At 48.6% G+C, this 16,730-nt stretch overlaps 1 protein-coding gene across 1 annotated transcript in view; it reads left to right on the top strand.

The window, feature by feature from the left end:
• Galnt14 (polypeptide N-acetylgalactosaminyltransferase 14) overlaps positions 1-16,730 on the top strand; it is a 223,687-nt gene that overhangs the window by 159,460 nt on the left and 47,497 nt on the right. The window contains exon 3 of the mRNA XM_026789697.1: positions 8,262-8,360. Within this exon, the coding sequence (XP_026645498.1) occupies positions 8,262-8,360 (99 nt within the window). The remainder of the gene's footprint in view (positions 1-8,261; positions 8,361-16,730) is intronic.

A 16,730-nucleotide genomic window follows, 5' to 3' on the forward strand; every position in this document is an offset into this window, starting at 1 on the left:
CCTGCCATTCCACCTGCCATTCTACCTGCCATTCATTTTGTCATCTGTTCCAACCCAGGAGGCGTTTCAGAGACACACTGACTCCTCCTTTCTCATCACCGCTAAGCAACTTACAATGCTCCAGGCTTGAAGAAGATGGAATAAGGGAGACAGCCAGATTAGGGACCAGAGATCTTTTCTTTAGATATACTCTGCTCCTCAGCAGGGAGTCCCTAAGTTATACAAAGTTATACAAAGGAAAGGGCTATGCAAAGAGGTGTGGATTGGGGGCCAACTTTAAAGATGTGAATCATGTGACCAGCCAAGTCCTTAGCAGGTCACCTGCCTGCTTTGGCCTACTTTCCCCCTTCTGTCTATCCCAAGATTCAATAACGTATTAAACAATTAAAATATAGCTTCATGAGAGTAGAATAACTCTTCACGTCACTGGAAGTGTCTTTATGAGAGAAGGGATCTCTCTAAACTACGAGAGGGTAGCTGTTGAGGTGAGAAGTGGGAGCGGCACGTGTTTACGTGGATGAACAAATTAATCTGCACGTGAAATCCCAGTGAAATTGACATGAAATAAAAATTTCATGCCTTACAGTGTATCCGTGTCACCCATGAAATGAGATTAAAAAGAATTGCTGATTTTACACGCGCCAGACTTTCCTATGCCATCTGCGTCTTGCACTTCTAAAGAGTCAGATGAAAACTTGGGGGTCAGCCAGAGTTGGCATTTTGTATTTTATGTTCATCTCCTTTTTTCCCCCTGAGATGAGGTGTCCTTCCATGGAACAGAGCTCAGAGTGGATTAGATGTTTTCTGCTTGAAAAACAAGATTTGATTCCAAAAGCCAGTAGCAAACTCGCTGCACCCTGCCTGAGAGCACCGGGAAAGGTCTCTGGGCTCAGGGCTGGCTGGCTCCCTTCCTCTGCCAGCCTCATGCCCATAGTTATGCGCTGGTGATGAGGAAGTGACAGTGTCTCTGAGGCTTCTCCTGGGTTGGAGTAGATGGCAACAAGAATGGCAGCTGGAGGAGGAGCAGGAAGGGTGTTCCCTATTCCACCCCACCCTACCTGCTTGCACAGGGGACTCCCTTGGGCACACCCAGTCCCACCCCCTATTGTGAGTCATAGGCCTGTGCATCCCTTTATCTCCCTGGCTGTGAAGTTAGGGAAATAGAACCTATGGAGAGAAACTATTTTCTCACACAGGGACTGGCCTTCTAGAGAGCAGCTGGAAGTGTAGGGTCTGCTTAGGATCAGATGCCTGGGAAGCATTTGACGCAGCCTTGCAAGGGACACATCATTCCCACCGGGTGAGACTCCTAGTGGGCAGCATCTCCCTTGGGGTGCCCTCCCAGAAAGCATCTCCCTGTGCCTGCCCCGCAGCCCAATCTCCTAGGCAGATCTCTGGTTTCTAGAACCCATAGAAACTCCTTTTTCTGAGTGTAGTTTGAGTGTGGGGCACATACGTGCCCACAGTGTGAAGAGTCACAGAGCTTTCATGAGTAACAACTCAGCTGGTCTGGCATGAGAGAGTGTTATAGCACAGGATAAGCCCTATACATCTGGCTGTAGCCCCCTTCATGAGCTTAACTGATGCAGCCTCTCTCTGGCTGCCTCCTTATTACTCCCGAGTCCATCTTGGTGGGGGGAGCCCGGTGGAGCATATTTATCATGGCAGACAGGAAGACGAAATGGAAGAACAGATTGGAGCCCTGTTCCAACCTTTAAAGACTTACTCCCCCTATCCCCAGTGACCTACTTCCTCCAACTAAGTCTTCTGCCTCCCAACATAACACCATTCTGCACTGGGCCAACCCAGCATTTAAAACAAAAACCACAGTAAGGGTATTCCATGTTCAAACAAGAAGATTAGTAAATCTGGAAAACAATGCCACTTTCTAAGCTATTATGAACATTACGCTCCCGAGGCACTCCATACAGTGACTGGCGGTAAGGGTTCCACCAGCGGTCATTTAAATACACTATGTGGTGGGTGTTGCTATCACCATTAACCAGAAAACTAAGGGTCAGAGAAGGGACATTGTTGCTGAACCCCAATCAACTGCTTAGCCTGAGAGTCTCCCATGCCAGGCTGTCTGATTCTTACTGTGTCATGTTGCACATTTGTATGGCACCCTTCACCCAGCTCTGGCCATTCTGCCCACTCAGTAACTGCCCTCCATCTCTCCCTTCCAGGGTGCCAGAGCCCTCTGCCAGGCTCACAGCCATTGAGCGGCTCTCCTCTATGCCAACCTCATAGTAATAATAATTATGTTCTCACTCAGTTTTAAAGTTAGCTGGCCTGCCTCTCTGTCACCCCCTCTGGTTTTTATCCTCCAGCATAAAATCCCAAATGGTTTCTAATTTATGATCAAGTTTTTTTTTCTTCCAGAATGTAGTGAGAGGAAGACCATGTGCTCCAGGGCCGCAGGGACCAACCTAGAAGGGCTCCTAACTCATTAACAAAACGGGGGTGACCATGACCGTCATTGTGTTCTCCCTCTCTGGCAGCTGCAGTATTTTACAAATATGTGGGATAAAAAAAGGAGGGTGCTGTGTGCATCTGTGTGCATGATCACCGTGGTAACTGGCAAACGTGTTTCTAATGCACTGAGGTTGTCATGTTCATCTGGGTATGAGGAAGGGGCAAGGACATAGCAATTCACAGCTGGGTGAGGGAAGAGTGGGTTAAGGCTCCACCTATGCCCAGGGTTGGCCTCAGAATTGCTCCCCGGAAGCACCTTCAGCCAGTGACACTGGCCCTTCCCAAGGCTGGGAATCCAGGAGGCACATAAGCCTTACCAAAAATCATTGGTCTCCAATGAGTCTTTCAAAAAAGAAGAGGTTAAAAACTGTTTAAAATCATCCTGGAGGAAAGTGTAATTCAGGCGTTGCTGTGGTGGGATTCTCCCGCCTCAAACAGAATGCACATGTTTGTGCACACAAACAAAAGCACACACACACACACACACACACACACACACACACACATTTCCCCCATACAGCTAATGCCTTGTCCTCCTAATACAGAAGATGAGCTAAGCGCTCCCACCCCTACCCCATCTTTCCTATTTGCTGGCTCCTCTCTCCAATAAACTCCCTGAATCTTTAATAAATTATCAACATGCTTTCTCGTCCATCTGCTGGCGCCAGACGTCAGCATCGGCTGCCTTCTTTACTTCCCTCATGGCCCGAGCGACCTCAGTGTTTGATTCATCTTTTAGGTCTCTCCCACAGAGAGACCACTCACTGTCTGGGCTGAGTCTCCTCTAGGAATGCAGCTTTAAGGATTTTTGTCAGCCTCAGGTTCACATTATAACTTCCTACTGCCTGTCACCAAGCAGGCTGTGGACCAGGCCTTGGACAGCAGGTGACTCCTGTGGGGCACTCACCAATGACTGTATGCCCTATGGTGCTTGCCCTACGCTAGGGAGCGCATGGGACACTGGGGACCAGTGCCAACTAAGGAGACACAGACCTGGTTCCCACATTCCATGCATGAACCAGGTATGTCCTTTCAGGAGGGAGTTCTGAGCCTCAGTTTACCTTTCTGCCGAGGCTATGATGAATATCAAACAGGTGAAGGGTGACCCTTTGGGCTACAGCAGAGGCAGAAAAGCTTGGGGAGGGATATGAGCGCCCGAGGGTGTGAAACACCACCTTACCCTCACTCCTCTGTGGCAGTCTGCATGGCAGCAGAGTGTATCGGCTTCCTGGTGTGACCCAGGCCAGGCCTGTGTCTTACCCCTTTGGACACACAGGAGCTTCCAGGCCCAGGAGAATACCACCGGGTTCCAGCCACTGCTTGTTGCTTTGCTGGTTCTGTTTGCCCTATCTAATCTCCCTTCCTTTTCTACCCTGTGAACTTGCATCTCTAGCCAATACACGCTACACTTCCCTTGGAGGCTGGTTCACCTATTTTCTGCCCCCATTTCCTGGGCACTTGCCAAATGCTTTGCGTGCATCAGCCAGTCTTCCCTTCAAGCCTGGGAAGGAGGCTTGGCCATCTCTGAGGAGAGCCTTGTCTGCCTTTTACAGGTGACACTATTGAAGCTTAGAGGGAAGTAAATGGCACACTCTAGGGCTCACGACCAGCATTTGGTAAAGCCAGATTCAAATCTAGGCCTCATACCCAGGTTCTCACCGGCATTATGTGGTACATTTACACAATGGAGTACTACACAGCAGAAAAAAATAATGACATCTTGAAATTTTCAGGCAAATGGATGGATCTAGAAAACATATTGAGTGAGGTAACTCAGACAATTATGATATGTACTCACTTATAAGTAGCTTTTAAACATAAGGCAAAGAAAACCAGCCTACAAATCACAATTCCAGAGAACCTAGACAACAAAGAGGACCCTAAGAGAGCATGCATGGATCTAATCTACATGGGGAGTGGAAAAAGACAAGTAAATTGGGAGCATGAGGACCATGGAAGAGGGTAAAAGGGGAGGGGAGAAAAAGGGAGGGGAGCAGAGAAAAATACATAGCTTAATAAAAACAATTTTAAAAAAGGAAAAAGAAAAAACAGTAACCATGTGACTATTTGTCTAGCACCTTTTGGACCTGTCATAATGACCAAGGAGGGAAATTTACAAGTTAGGGTTGCCATTTCCATTGTGTGGGTGAAAAACATAAAGCCTCACAGTCACAAGTAAGTAGCCCTGTGGCATAACTGGGCCTCAGGGGCAAAGAGTGCTTACGGCATTTGGTTCAAATGGCTTGTACGTACTGAAGACAGGCTACGCCCACAGCCTCTGTGTCTGTGCCCAGATCTTTGGGGAGAGTTTGGACTAACCCTGCTCCACAGAGGAGCAGGTAGAAGCCTGTAAATGTGGCCGATTTGCTGAGGGTCTCCTGCTGGCAGGTGGTGTCCAGAGTCCCAGACCGTGAGTCTGTGGGCTGCTCTACCCCATTTTCTATCCATCCTCACCTTACCCTATGGGATCCGACATTTTCAACAGAGCCTTCTGGACACTTCAGGCTTCTGCCTGTGTGCACAGGCTTCTGGTCCCTGTGCGTTGATCTGCCTCTCTCCCCAGCTGGCATCTTCTGGTCCCTGTGCATTGATCTGCCTCTCTCCCCAGCTGGCATCTTTGAGGCGAGCACAGTAGTGCCTGTGCCTAAAAGCTCTCTAATCAAGTGGCATCTCCAAAGACCACCATTCTCCCTCAGCTTCCCCCAAAGAAATCATGAAAGCTGAGGCCTGATTGCAGAGGATCGCCAAGCACCTTCCCCCATGGCAGAGCCACAACAGCTAGATGTCCTGGAAATGGTGGCATCCAGGGTTGCCTTTGTCTCCCTGTTTCTGAGGAAGAGCAGGAGGCTGCACTAAGATCTCTCACCTTACTTCCCTTTCCACAGATAATTTGTCCAGCCCACTCCCTGGTCTCAGGCTCATTCTTCCTGGAGTATTTATTGCTGCCCACCCTACTGCCTGGGTCTCTCTCTCTCCAAGACCCTCCATATCCTTATGAGTCCTATAATCTACCAAGCAAGGACCCCAATACCACCATTCCGCACCCCTTCACCATTGCTCCTAATGAGAGTTGGGGCTCTCTCCAAAGTCAGACAGTCCAGCTTCTCAGGAAGAGGCTGTTTCCTAGTACCTCCCTTCCCCTATTATAATAGTTCCTAATGCCCAACAAATCATCCCTGATTAAACTGAATGGCTTAAAATATCAAAAGGCATGGGCCGTCTTCACTGTATCTGTGGGTCAGGAATTGGGAGCATCTTGGCTGGGCGGTGCTGGCTTAGCATCCCTCATTAGGCTTCAGTCAGCAGTCTGTTGTAGCTGTTGTCATAGAAGTCCTGGCTGGAGTGAGTGGACCCTCTTCTCATGTAGTCTATTCCTATGGCTGGCTAGCTGGTAGTGGAGAGGGCAGGGGGCCTCAGCCTCTATGAGGATGTCTCTCTACAGGGATGTCTGAGTGTCTTCATAGCATGACGGCTGGCTCATCGCCATGTAGCCAAGGAAGAGGCTACAGAGCTTTCAGGAAGTCACACAGTGGCACATCCAGCATATCCTACTGGCTATATCAGGATTCAGGGAAGGAGGGGGACTTCTTAAGAACATAAAAACTTGTGGGTGGGACTCCCTAGAAGACATGTGGGTGCCATGCCACACGTCTGAGAACCATAAACAAGCGAGTCTTCTGCTGACTTGGGCATGCACGCCCTGGCTTTCCTCCTTCTCTATGAAAGGGAATCTAGTATACTCACATCCCCTTGTGGGGATGCCAACATGGAAGGAGCTATGGTTCTTCCCTGGATAAGCTAGAGGAGACATCTTCTAAATGTCCAGACTATGAGAGTATAAACAACAGGGCATTGGCCTATCGGAGACTATGGAATAGTTTCCCAGCAGAGGGTACATTTATGCTGAGTCTGGAGGGATGACTAGGAACTCCTCACGTGATAGCAAAAGGAAGGACATAACTCCATGTGACATGAGCAAGAGCAGAGAGCTCGAGAGCTTGTGAGGCTGTGATTATGAAGCTGGACCTTAAACATCAGGGGCCAGAGAAGGGTCTTGGCCGAGCCCTGTGGGATGAAGGAAGACTACAAAGGAAAGAGCTGTATTGCAACCTGCATGGCTTGGGAATTGACCCACCTGGGACACCAGAGGATATCAAGAAATGGCAGACTGCATATAGAAAAGCTGACATCAGGTGGGCCATGGCTCTGATGGAGATGCGCTACCAGCAGCATCCCGGAGAGTCCACACATCTGTGTCATTCATCTCAACTGAAGAGGCAAGTTCATTGTCTGTCGCTGAACAAGGAGGCAACTTCAACTAAGGGAGGAGTCTGTAGAGGAACAGTTTCAGGATGTAGTCAGTCGGGAAGAGGAAACTGCTGTTGATCATTTCTGCACACTCTGGTTTTAGCTAAGGAACAGTCATTCATAGTATCTGTCCTTGGACCAGGCAAAGGCTTCGCCATTTCCCCGAGCCTCGCCTGAGAAAGGCTTTGCCGTTTGCCATGGGTCTGAGGCTGTGGGGTCCTTGCCATGTCTGTGTGCTTGTCAACAATATACATTCACTCAGGCCTTCATTTGCTCCCCACAGAGTTGCAGTCTGCTGAGGAGGAGAGGTGTGGAAGAGGAGAACCAACTCTGAGGTGGAACTGACTGGAGTCTCTGGCAGGGGACAGGAAGGCCTGCAGGCCATGGCCTACCTTCCCCGTCATTTCTCCACTATACCTTCTTCCCTAACTCTTGGTTCTTCTGATACTGACTTCTCTTGTGCCTGTGCGTGAGCATACAGTGTTTAAGCATTTGGTCCCATGGAACAGTGACCACAGGGGGGACATCAGGTCTTTCAGCCCAAGACTGGAGATCCTGAGTGTTTCAGGTCCAGGCTTGTGTGAAAATTTGGTTTAAAATGTGAATCATATTTCTAGAAAAAATTGAAAATGCATATTTGTACAAATTATTTGTGAACAACTCCAGCGGACCCAGTCCCCTCCAAGCCTCTCTGTGGGTCTCTGGGTTTCCAATGGAAAGCTCAGGAAGGAATGAAAAAATCAGAACAGGTATCTGACCCCCGCCCACATTATGTTCTTACTTCTTTTTTCAATGCCCTATAACCCCACCCATAATTGGGCCATCCCTTTAATCAAGAGAATCAGGAGGATACACCCAGATGACAGTCCCCACTGGAACTGGCCGCACTTTGGAGGGTCTATTTCCATTATTAAAGCAATTTTCAGGCTTCAGGCTGCAATTTTCACTTGAGGCAAGGTATTAAATTGAAATTACCCCAGATGTAATGGTCATACAAAATAATCCTGGACACATGGAAAGAAATGCCTTCTCAGGATCAGACTGTTGCTTATTCTGAGGCTTTAGGGCTCTGTCTCTTTAAAGATGTCAGATTGGGAGGGGCAGGGGGCAGAAGCAGGGGGACAGCAGTTAGATAGAACCCACCTCTGAAGCTGCCAGTTCAGAAGTCAATATGATAAGGCTTCTGTTGGCTTGATCTGCTCTGTGGCCAGAGGCTTGGGTAGGAAGGCTAGAAGGGCCCAGATTTTGGGGCAGAGCCCAAGACTTGGAGTTTGGCTCCTGAATCTGTTAGGAAACACTGTACTTGAACTGGGGAATGGGTAAATGATAATACTTGCTTCTGTTTAGGCTCCAAGCCCAGGTTCTCCAGCAGGCGGTGGACACTTAAGTTTTGGTCATTCTTAGATGATGTTCATGGTCCCAGGCTCTTCTGCTTTGCTCTCAAAGGTCTGAGTTATCATCCCGCTTTTATTTGCCAGATGTTCGCTGCTGGTGTACTGCACAGACCTTCCTCCCACCAGTATCATCATCACCTTTCACAACGAGGCACGCTCCACTCTGCTCAGGACCATCTGCAGGTAAGACGTCTTCCTGCCTGGGGGCTGTCACTCAGCCTGATCCTTGGTCAGGCTCTTGTCTGCTCCCTGGGCATCCTGCAGGTACGTACCAGGTACTGCCCTATGCATCATGTGCTTCCACTCAGCCTCTCCTCATGTGCTGATGAGAGAGGCCATCGTCCCATTTTTAAAGAGAAAGACAGATGCCAATAGTGCCTAGTAACTTGCAGGCATTCGGAGATAAATCAAAGGAATGGATAACAGACCCCTTGCCCATCTGTTAGGCTATCTGAAGAACGTGGACTGGCGGGGTCATAACTGATGAAGGATGCTCAGATAGTCAGGTTGCTCATTTCATCCTCAGCCTCAGCTAGGGTCAGGACCTGGATGTGCCCTGGGCTGCTCATCTTGTGCTACACTTTTCCAAAGCTGAGACAGGGTGGGATGTGTGGGAAGAGCTGTGGGCAATCCTTAATGTTTGCTCTCTGGGTATCTGCATTCAGCTTCGGTCCTGCTTCCCCTGAGCCTTCCTGACACCTTGACACTTCGTCTCAGTGATGCTCCTGCCCTGAGAGGCTTGTTGTGACAGAGATGACCAGTGGCCTGCCTTGCTTTTCCATATGCTCAAGTCTCAGTGCCAACCACAAGCAAACTGGCCCTAGAACAGAGCGGGGACCTGACTGGGAATTGTGCCTCTGGGTTCTTAGGAAACTCTGGCAGGCTTGAGCCACCGTTCTCTGGAATGACCCTCCTTTCTTCTCCCTGACTCCACCTGTCCTATCCAGGTCAGCTGCCTCATTTTCCCTTCCTCTGATCCCCAACAGTAGCTTCCCTGTCCTAGTAAGGTCAGACAGTAAGGACGATGTGGGCTCCTGCCCTCAGCTGGGGTGATAAATAGGTCAACAGAGCTAGTCAACAGAAAGAAGCGAGACTTAGAAGTCCCATATCAAGGTCGCATAGCCCAGATACTGGCCCATGTCCTCTCCCCTGCCTGTACTGGGAAGTCAGAGAGAGGGCTCATCGCTGCTGGTGTAGTGTTGGGGCTTTAGGGGTACAGCCACAGCTTCCAGCACAAAGCCCAGCCTCCGCAGGAAAGTACCCATAGAAAGTTCATATTTGTTTGCTTTTGTCAACTTAACTCAAGCGAGAATCATTTGAAAAGAGAAGCTTCAGCTGAGAAAAACACTTCTGTCAGATTGCCCATGGTCAAGTCTGTGGGGACATTTTTTTAAATTAATAATTGATATGAGAAGGCCCAGATGACTGTGGGCAATGCCATTCCTGGGCAGATTGTCCTGAGTGCTCTAAGAAAGCAGGCTGAGCAAGCCATGAGAAGCAAGCCAGTAAGCAACACCCCTCCATGGCCTCTGTATCAGATCCTGACTCCAGCTGCCTACCCTGACTTCCCCTCAGTGATAGACTGTGTCCTGAGAGTTATGTTAGAGTAAAATGTTTCCTCCCCAAGTTGTTTTTGGTTGTAGTGTTTTATCACAGTAATAGAAACCCTAACTATGACACTTCATATCCCAGAGGAACACGGTTTATTAGGCAGCATGTGGGAAGGTCATCTGATACACAGAGGGGGAAAAATGATTGAACATGGATGGGTCAGCAAGAGTATGAAGCATAGCAAACCTCCCTCTCATCATTTCCAAAAGACAAGCCACACTGTCCCCATTCTTTTTACACCTGTGTGCTTTGGCAGTGGGGGATTCTGGGTAGAAGGAAGCGAGCTCAGCAGCAGGCTCACCCCAAGGGGACACACCACAGCTTACTGTCCACCTGTCACTAAATGTTGGATGTCTACTGTGTGGAGCCAGTGTTTCCCTTACAGGAAAGGACACGCCCTTGTGAAGGAAAGAATGATTCCACCTGCAGCCCCCATGTACCTGATGGCTGGCTGTGTCCCCCAGCCACCAACCTGTCCTGGCTTCTGTACTCACCCTATGGGCCGTTCAGTTCACACTGTTGTGTGTGATTTCTCAGCAAGACAACAGTTCTTCACACACACACACACACACACACACACACACACACACACACACACACGTTACAGGTCACTACCAGTATCAGGGTAGATAGTTTGTTGATCTGCAAACCAAGGCAGGCCTGTGGGGGGACGAGGAAAAGGGCGATCTCTCTGAGGACTCCACTGGCATCCTGGGAACGCTCTTGCTTCTCAGCTGAGAGCTACAAGCTGGAAAAGCACAACTGTCAGGCTCAAGCCTGGTGGGAGCCTGGTGGGAGCCTGGTGGGAGCCTGGTAGGAGTCTGGTGGGAGCCTGGTGGGAGCCTGGTGGGAGCCTGATAGGAGCCTGGTGGGCCAGACGATAAGAGACAAGAGCAACGCAGCCTTGATGAATCGGGGACTATCTTAAAGGAAGAGAAAGTGAACCTTAAAAAGTTCACACGGCCAGTGCTAGGGCAAATCCTTATGGGGTGTGAGACTCAGGCTGTCTGTCCTGCTCTTGGAGCAACTGTCAAGCCTTTATTTCCCATGGGGTCCCGGAAAATGCAGTGGTCCATGACTTTACATCCTAACCCTTTTCACTCCTTGGTAGTTTTCTAGACCTAGGTTGGCACTTTCCAGATGAAGGTAGTTAAGAATTTGGACTCTGAAACCACATTTGCCGAGCTCTGCCTGTAATAGCTGTGTGACCCTGGGCAAAGCGCAGAACCTCTCTGCTCCAGTTTTCCGTTCTGCCAACCAGGAACTATAATTACTACTAATGCCCTAGCGTGAGTTCAGTGAAGACCAAGAAGTACAGTTAGGCTTAACAGTCAGGGTTCTCTACAGCACAGAACCAATGGCACCTATGGTTATAAACGGGCATTCGCTAGATCAATTTACAAGATCAGAGCCTGATAGTCTAACCATAGTCATCTGCCAGCTGGAGACCCAGAAAAACCAGTCCAAAAAATGGAAGCCTCAGAATTGGGGTGATGGGACAGGAAGATGGTTCAGACAGTAAAGGCGTTTGCCACTAAGTCTGGAAATGGAGTTCACTCCCGGGGTTCACAAGTTGGAAGGATAGAACTAATTCCTGAAAGTTGTCCTCTGACCTCCATAATAAGGGTCACGATGTGCATGTGTGCAAATGTACACACAAATGAATGAACGAATATACTAGAATGGAGAGGAGGCCAATGGCACAGCCCCAATCTAAGACTGAAGTCCCCGAAGCTCCCTGGAGACAAACACATTTAAAGACTGAAGATACTGGCAGTTGATGTCCACAGAATGGGCACCCACTCAGGGAGAGTCAAGCTCTACACTGGCGGTTTCTTCCTCCCGGTTTTTGTGCGGTAGGAACCCCAGCCCAATGTATGGTACTGCATACATGTGGTTGAGTCTTCCCTCTTCCTCTGGGTGACCTGCATGGCAGTCTTTCTGGAAAGGTCTTCATGGACACACTCAGAATATGCTTTACTAATTTTGGGGGTGTTTCCTGATCCCTCCAATGTGCCCATCAAGATGAATCACAGTAAGCAAAAGCCTGGGATCTCCTGCTGGCACAGAGGAAAAGCGGCGGCGATGTGATGGAGTCTCCAGTCCTGATAGATAACCACGTTCTCCCATGGTGGCTCTCCAGTGTGAGAAGATGCCAGATTCTCTTGGAGGGCTTGCTAGAACATGCCTTCTTGGGCTCCAGCCTCAGAGACTCTGAGTCAGTGAGTCTGGAATGTGGCCTGAGAATTTGCATTTCTGACAAGTCCCCAGGCTCTGACAATATTGCTGGCTCAGGGCTCAGACTTTGAGAATCGTTTCTGTTGTTGTTAGTAGCTCCAATAGTCTTATCACCGGTGCCCACATTCCAAGAGCAACCGTCATGTGCCAAGCATGGTGCTAAGCGATGCTCACGAAGCCGGGGAAAACATGGTACTTGGAGGCTTGGTACTGACTGGAGCCGTCCTGTCGACAAGTGGAGGCTGCACAGATGTGTGCTTGAACGCAAATCTGTCTCACTCCAGAATGAGTACACTCAACTGTCAGCTGGCCCCAGGTCTTCATTCAACTGGTATTTATGGAGCGTTTGATAAGACCTGTCTGCACACAGCCCTGTGGAGTTCACGAAGCAATTTCAAATATGTTCCATTTCACACGCACAAAAGCCTGTGAAGTAGGTCAAGTATTAATATCACCTGCTTTTATAGGGAAAAGTAATTACAGAAGGAACGGAGGCTGGGAGCTGACCGGCTCAGGACCACACAGCAAGCACACTGTAGGGATTACTTCCCCCAAACTATCCTGATGTGTCTTGGGCCCTCCCATGGACCCTATAATTAGATCACAGAAAGCCAGGGAGTGGGAGATGTCATAGATTCTGCCTGTGTAATTGCACATAGGAGACAGATCCGAAATGATTCCTTGGACAGTGTGGCCCATACATGCCAATGAGATGAACACGGTGACCCATTCTGTGGTCACATGTAGAAAGACATATGGTAGTCGAAGCAGGGGCAGCTAGGATGGAGTAAGGCAAACTGAGCCCTGGGGAAACAGAAGGGCTTACTCTGTTGATGGGGAGCTGGTGAGAAGCCTGGACTGTAGAACCTGTGAGGTGGACAGAGGGCAGGAGATCACAGCAGCCAAGGTTTATAAAGATGGCAGGAATTGCATGGGGGTGCTGGAAGGAGAATGGTGGAAGACCACCAGGCCAAGGACCCTGGGCCAGGCATCACTTTTTCCTTTTCCAGCCACTTCTGGTGCCCAGAGTGCCTGCCCATTGAGTGCCCAACCATCCCAGGTGCTCCCAGCCTAGAGGCACTCATGATGGAGACCCCAACATCACTTCAATTGCTCTGACGACAGGAGCACAAGCAAGCCAGGTGTTAGCAGGAAATGGTCTAATTAGCACTGCTGACGATTCCTTTCTCCACCGTGCCCCCCCCCCCCACGCTTCTGTTTTAAACCCTGGACATTTTTTATTCGCTAATCATCTCTCGGTTCAACCAGCTCAGAGCTCCGCGCGATTTACCTTTTGATGTTCACAGAAGAGAACTCTTGAATTTCAAAGAGCCAGCGGGGATTTGGGGGGAATCAAATGCAGAAGCTCCAGCGTAATCAAACCTCATTAGAGGTTATTCTTCAAGCAGGTTTTTTCCCTCTGTCTGCCTCCCTCTCCCCTCCTGCCCTGATTAGCCGGCTGGTGGCTGGGTTTGCTGTGTTTTCTCTGGGACAATCACAGCGAGCCATCTCTAGCCACCGCCCTATGGTATAGGCTGCAGCCTCCTTTCTGTCCCTGTCTCCCGCTTCCCCCCAGACTGGGACAACTGTCCAGACTTTGTGTTGGGGTTTCCTCTCTTCATCTTACACTAGTTGCCATGGTGAGAATTAAGGCTTCATAAATAAAGGTTGCTCTGGGCAAAGTTCCTTTCTCGTAGAGTCTGCATCCTGCATAGAAAGGAGGCTGCACTGGAAAAAAAGTTCAGGCAGGCTCATAAAACCCCACCAGCACCCACTCTGCACCTCCTTCCCCGATATACACAGGACTCTGGGTGTATTGTAATGGGTATGCTGAAGGCAAAATGCTTTGGGGAAACCATGGCATCGGGAGATGCTCAAAGAATTCTGAAACCCATGTAAGATTAAAACCAAGCCTGTGCCCTTTGAATAAGACATCTCTGGTATGGGAGGTCAGTTCAATTAACAAATCTCAAATGACACGTGGCATGGTGAAAAGGCTACTATCTATCACTTAGTGCCAAATGTGATTTTCTCCTTTAATTTTCTTCATAGTCCTTTGAAGAACCCCGCTCCCCCCCACACTGTAAATGGCTCCCATTCTACAGATTAGCTACTATGCTGGATGGCAGTATAGTTGCTTGCCCCAAATCCAACAGCTTTGTAGCAGATACAGCTGAACGACAAGTTTCTAGGGATGGAATTGACTTTTCTTGTGACCCTCACTCAGTACCCAGTGCCTAGAATGTGTGCCCTAAACATCCTTCCAATATATAGAGATGTGAGCCAAGCACCAGGCCTGGCATGTTACCATACAGAGATATCACTAGGCTATTGGGTTCATAAATTCACTCCTGTAGTGTCCCTGTATCTCCAAAGAAATTAAGGAACAGAAATTAGTGAAGGAAATTGGATTTTTTTTAAAATGTAGCCAAACCAAAGTGGAAAGAATAAGTGTAATTCCCTCTTTACCATGCCTGTGGTCATTTTTAATTTACAGGGAATCCATGAAACAAAGGCTGTATAATATATTGTTGGTTGACATTGAGATGGCTTGACCGGTCCTGTTCTGGGGCAAAGGGACTTGGGTCCTAAGTTACCTTCACTATCTCAGGTTCTGTATCACAGAGACAGTTTTTAAGTCAGATCCAAGGAAAATGGGCTAGGTTTCTGTCTTAAAGATCCACCAGTGGGAAAAATCCCACAGCAGTGGGCCTAGGTCAGGGCCTAGAACTGACACGGGCTCTGTGTTACTCTCAGCCTTGGTCAATAAAGCTTGGGCAGTCACTAATACAGAGACACACAATGAGTCAAAATGATGAGGCTGTGTGACCGTGAGTGCTCAGCTCCAAATGGAACATTTACATCAAGGCCCTGTCCCAGAAGAGCAGAGAGAGAGAGCATGAGAGTAGAAGATGAAGAGGCTGCGGAAGGTTAGGCATGACATGGGCTTTGCGTTCATGACCTCCTAGAAGCTTCGGTCACCAGCACAAGATTTTAATCCAGCTAAAATCCAAGTCTGACCTGGGGAGAGGCTCGCAAGAGCTCTAACTGAAGAGCTCCTGACAAGTTGACAGCCGTTGGGAGGGGAGAGGCATTTTTCTTTGGGGTTGTGGCCGTGAGTATGGTGTCCATCTTGGTGGCAGATGACCTTCCGTCTGTGTGACTATGAGCAGCACTGATTGGGTTCAGTGGTAATTAAACATAAAGAAGAAACAGGAGAGGACGTGAAGTTGGGAGGAGGCAGGAAGAGTTGGAAGGGGAGAAGAGAGGTGTATGTATGTTTTGTTTACTCTTACAAATAAAAAGTATCATTTAAAGAAGCTGCTAAATGGCTAGCAACTGTTGGAACTTTATTTTTAATGCAATGACTAGCGAAGGTGAAAAGCAATTTCTCTATGGGAAATCATTGTATCATTTCTTATAGGAAAATACAGATTTAGAATGAACAAAACATCCCCAACTTGGCATCTGTGTCAACATTACATAGATATTTTTATTATTGATGTATATGTGAAAATGCCATAGATTGTAGGAGGAGGGCCCATTTGTTCGTCCTGGCTGCCCGGCTAGCTTAGCCCCGAAATAATCTCACAGAAACTGTATTAATTAAATCACTGCTTGGCCCATTAGCTTTAGCTTCTTATTGGCTAACTCTTACATCTTAATTTAACCCATTTCTATTAATCTGTATATCACCACGAGGTCATTGCCTACTAGCAAAGATTCAGCACTTCTATCTCCAGCAGCGGATCCATGGCGTCCCCCTGACTCTGCCTTCTTCCTCCCAGAATTCAGTTCCATCTTCTCCGCCTACCTAAGTTCTGCTCTATCAACAGGCGAAGGCAGTTTCTTTATTCATTAACGGAAATCACCACACACAGAGGGACTTCCACATCACTGTGTGTGTGTGTGTACACATATATGCATATATACACACACGCACAATCGTATTTATTATCCCCTGGGAGCTGGGTAGATACCTCAGTTGGGGAAGCACTTGCTGCAGAAGCATAAGGACCCAAGTTTGGATTCCCAGCTCATATAAAGAAAAGCAAGTATGGTCGTATGTACTCCTATAATTCCAGAGTTGGGAGGTGGCGACAGCAGTGCCCTTGGGACTGCTGGCCAGTAGTCTAGGCAAATTGGTGGCCTCCATGTCCAGTGAGAGACCTTGTCTTCAAAACTCAAATGAGAATAGTTAAAGGCGACACCTTTGTTAGCACTGAGACACCATGACTGTGGCAACGCTTATAAAGGGAAACATCGAATCACAGGCTCAGTGCATTCCCGCCATGGCAGGAAGCGTGATGGCGTGCAGGCTGCTGGAGAAGTACCTGAGAGTTCTACATCCAGATCCTCAGGCAGCAGAGAGAAAATGTGACACTGGGCTTCACTTGAGTGTTGAAACCCCAAAGCCAACCCCCAGTGACTCCCTTTCCACCAACAAGACCACACCTCCTAATAGTGCCACTCTCTGGGAGCCTATGGGACCATTTCCATTCAAACCACCACAAGGCCCAACACCAAACTCTGTCCTCCACTTTCATATACACACACACAAATATGTACACACACACAAATATGTACACACATGAACACACACACAACGATCTCCCATACCTGAAAGAGAAAAGACTCCCGCAAGCTTATTCTGGCCCGACAGAGCTGTTTGTCCCTAGCTTGGCTCATTTAATAGGCACAGGG

The sequence above is a fragment of the Microtus ochrogaster genome, unplaced genomic scaffold (genome assembly GCF_000317375.1).
Source record: "Microtus ochrogaster isolate Prairie Vole_2 unplaced genomic scaffold, MicOch1.0 UNK26, whole genome shotgun sequence".
Classification (NCBI taxonomy): Eukaryota; Metazoa; Chordata; class Mammalia; order Rodentia; family Cricetidae; genus Microtus; species Microtus ochrogaster.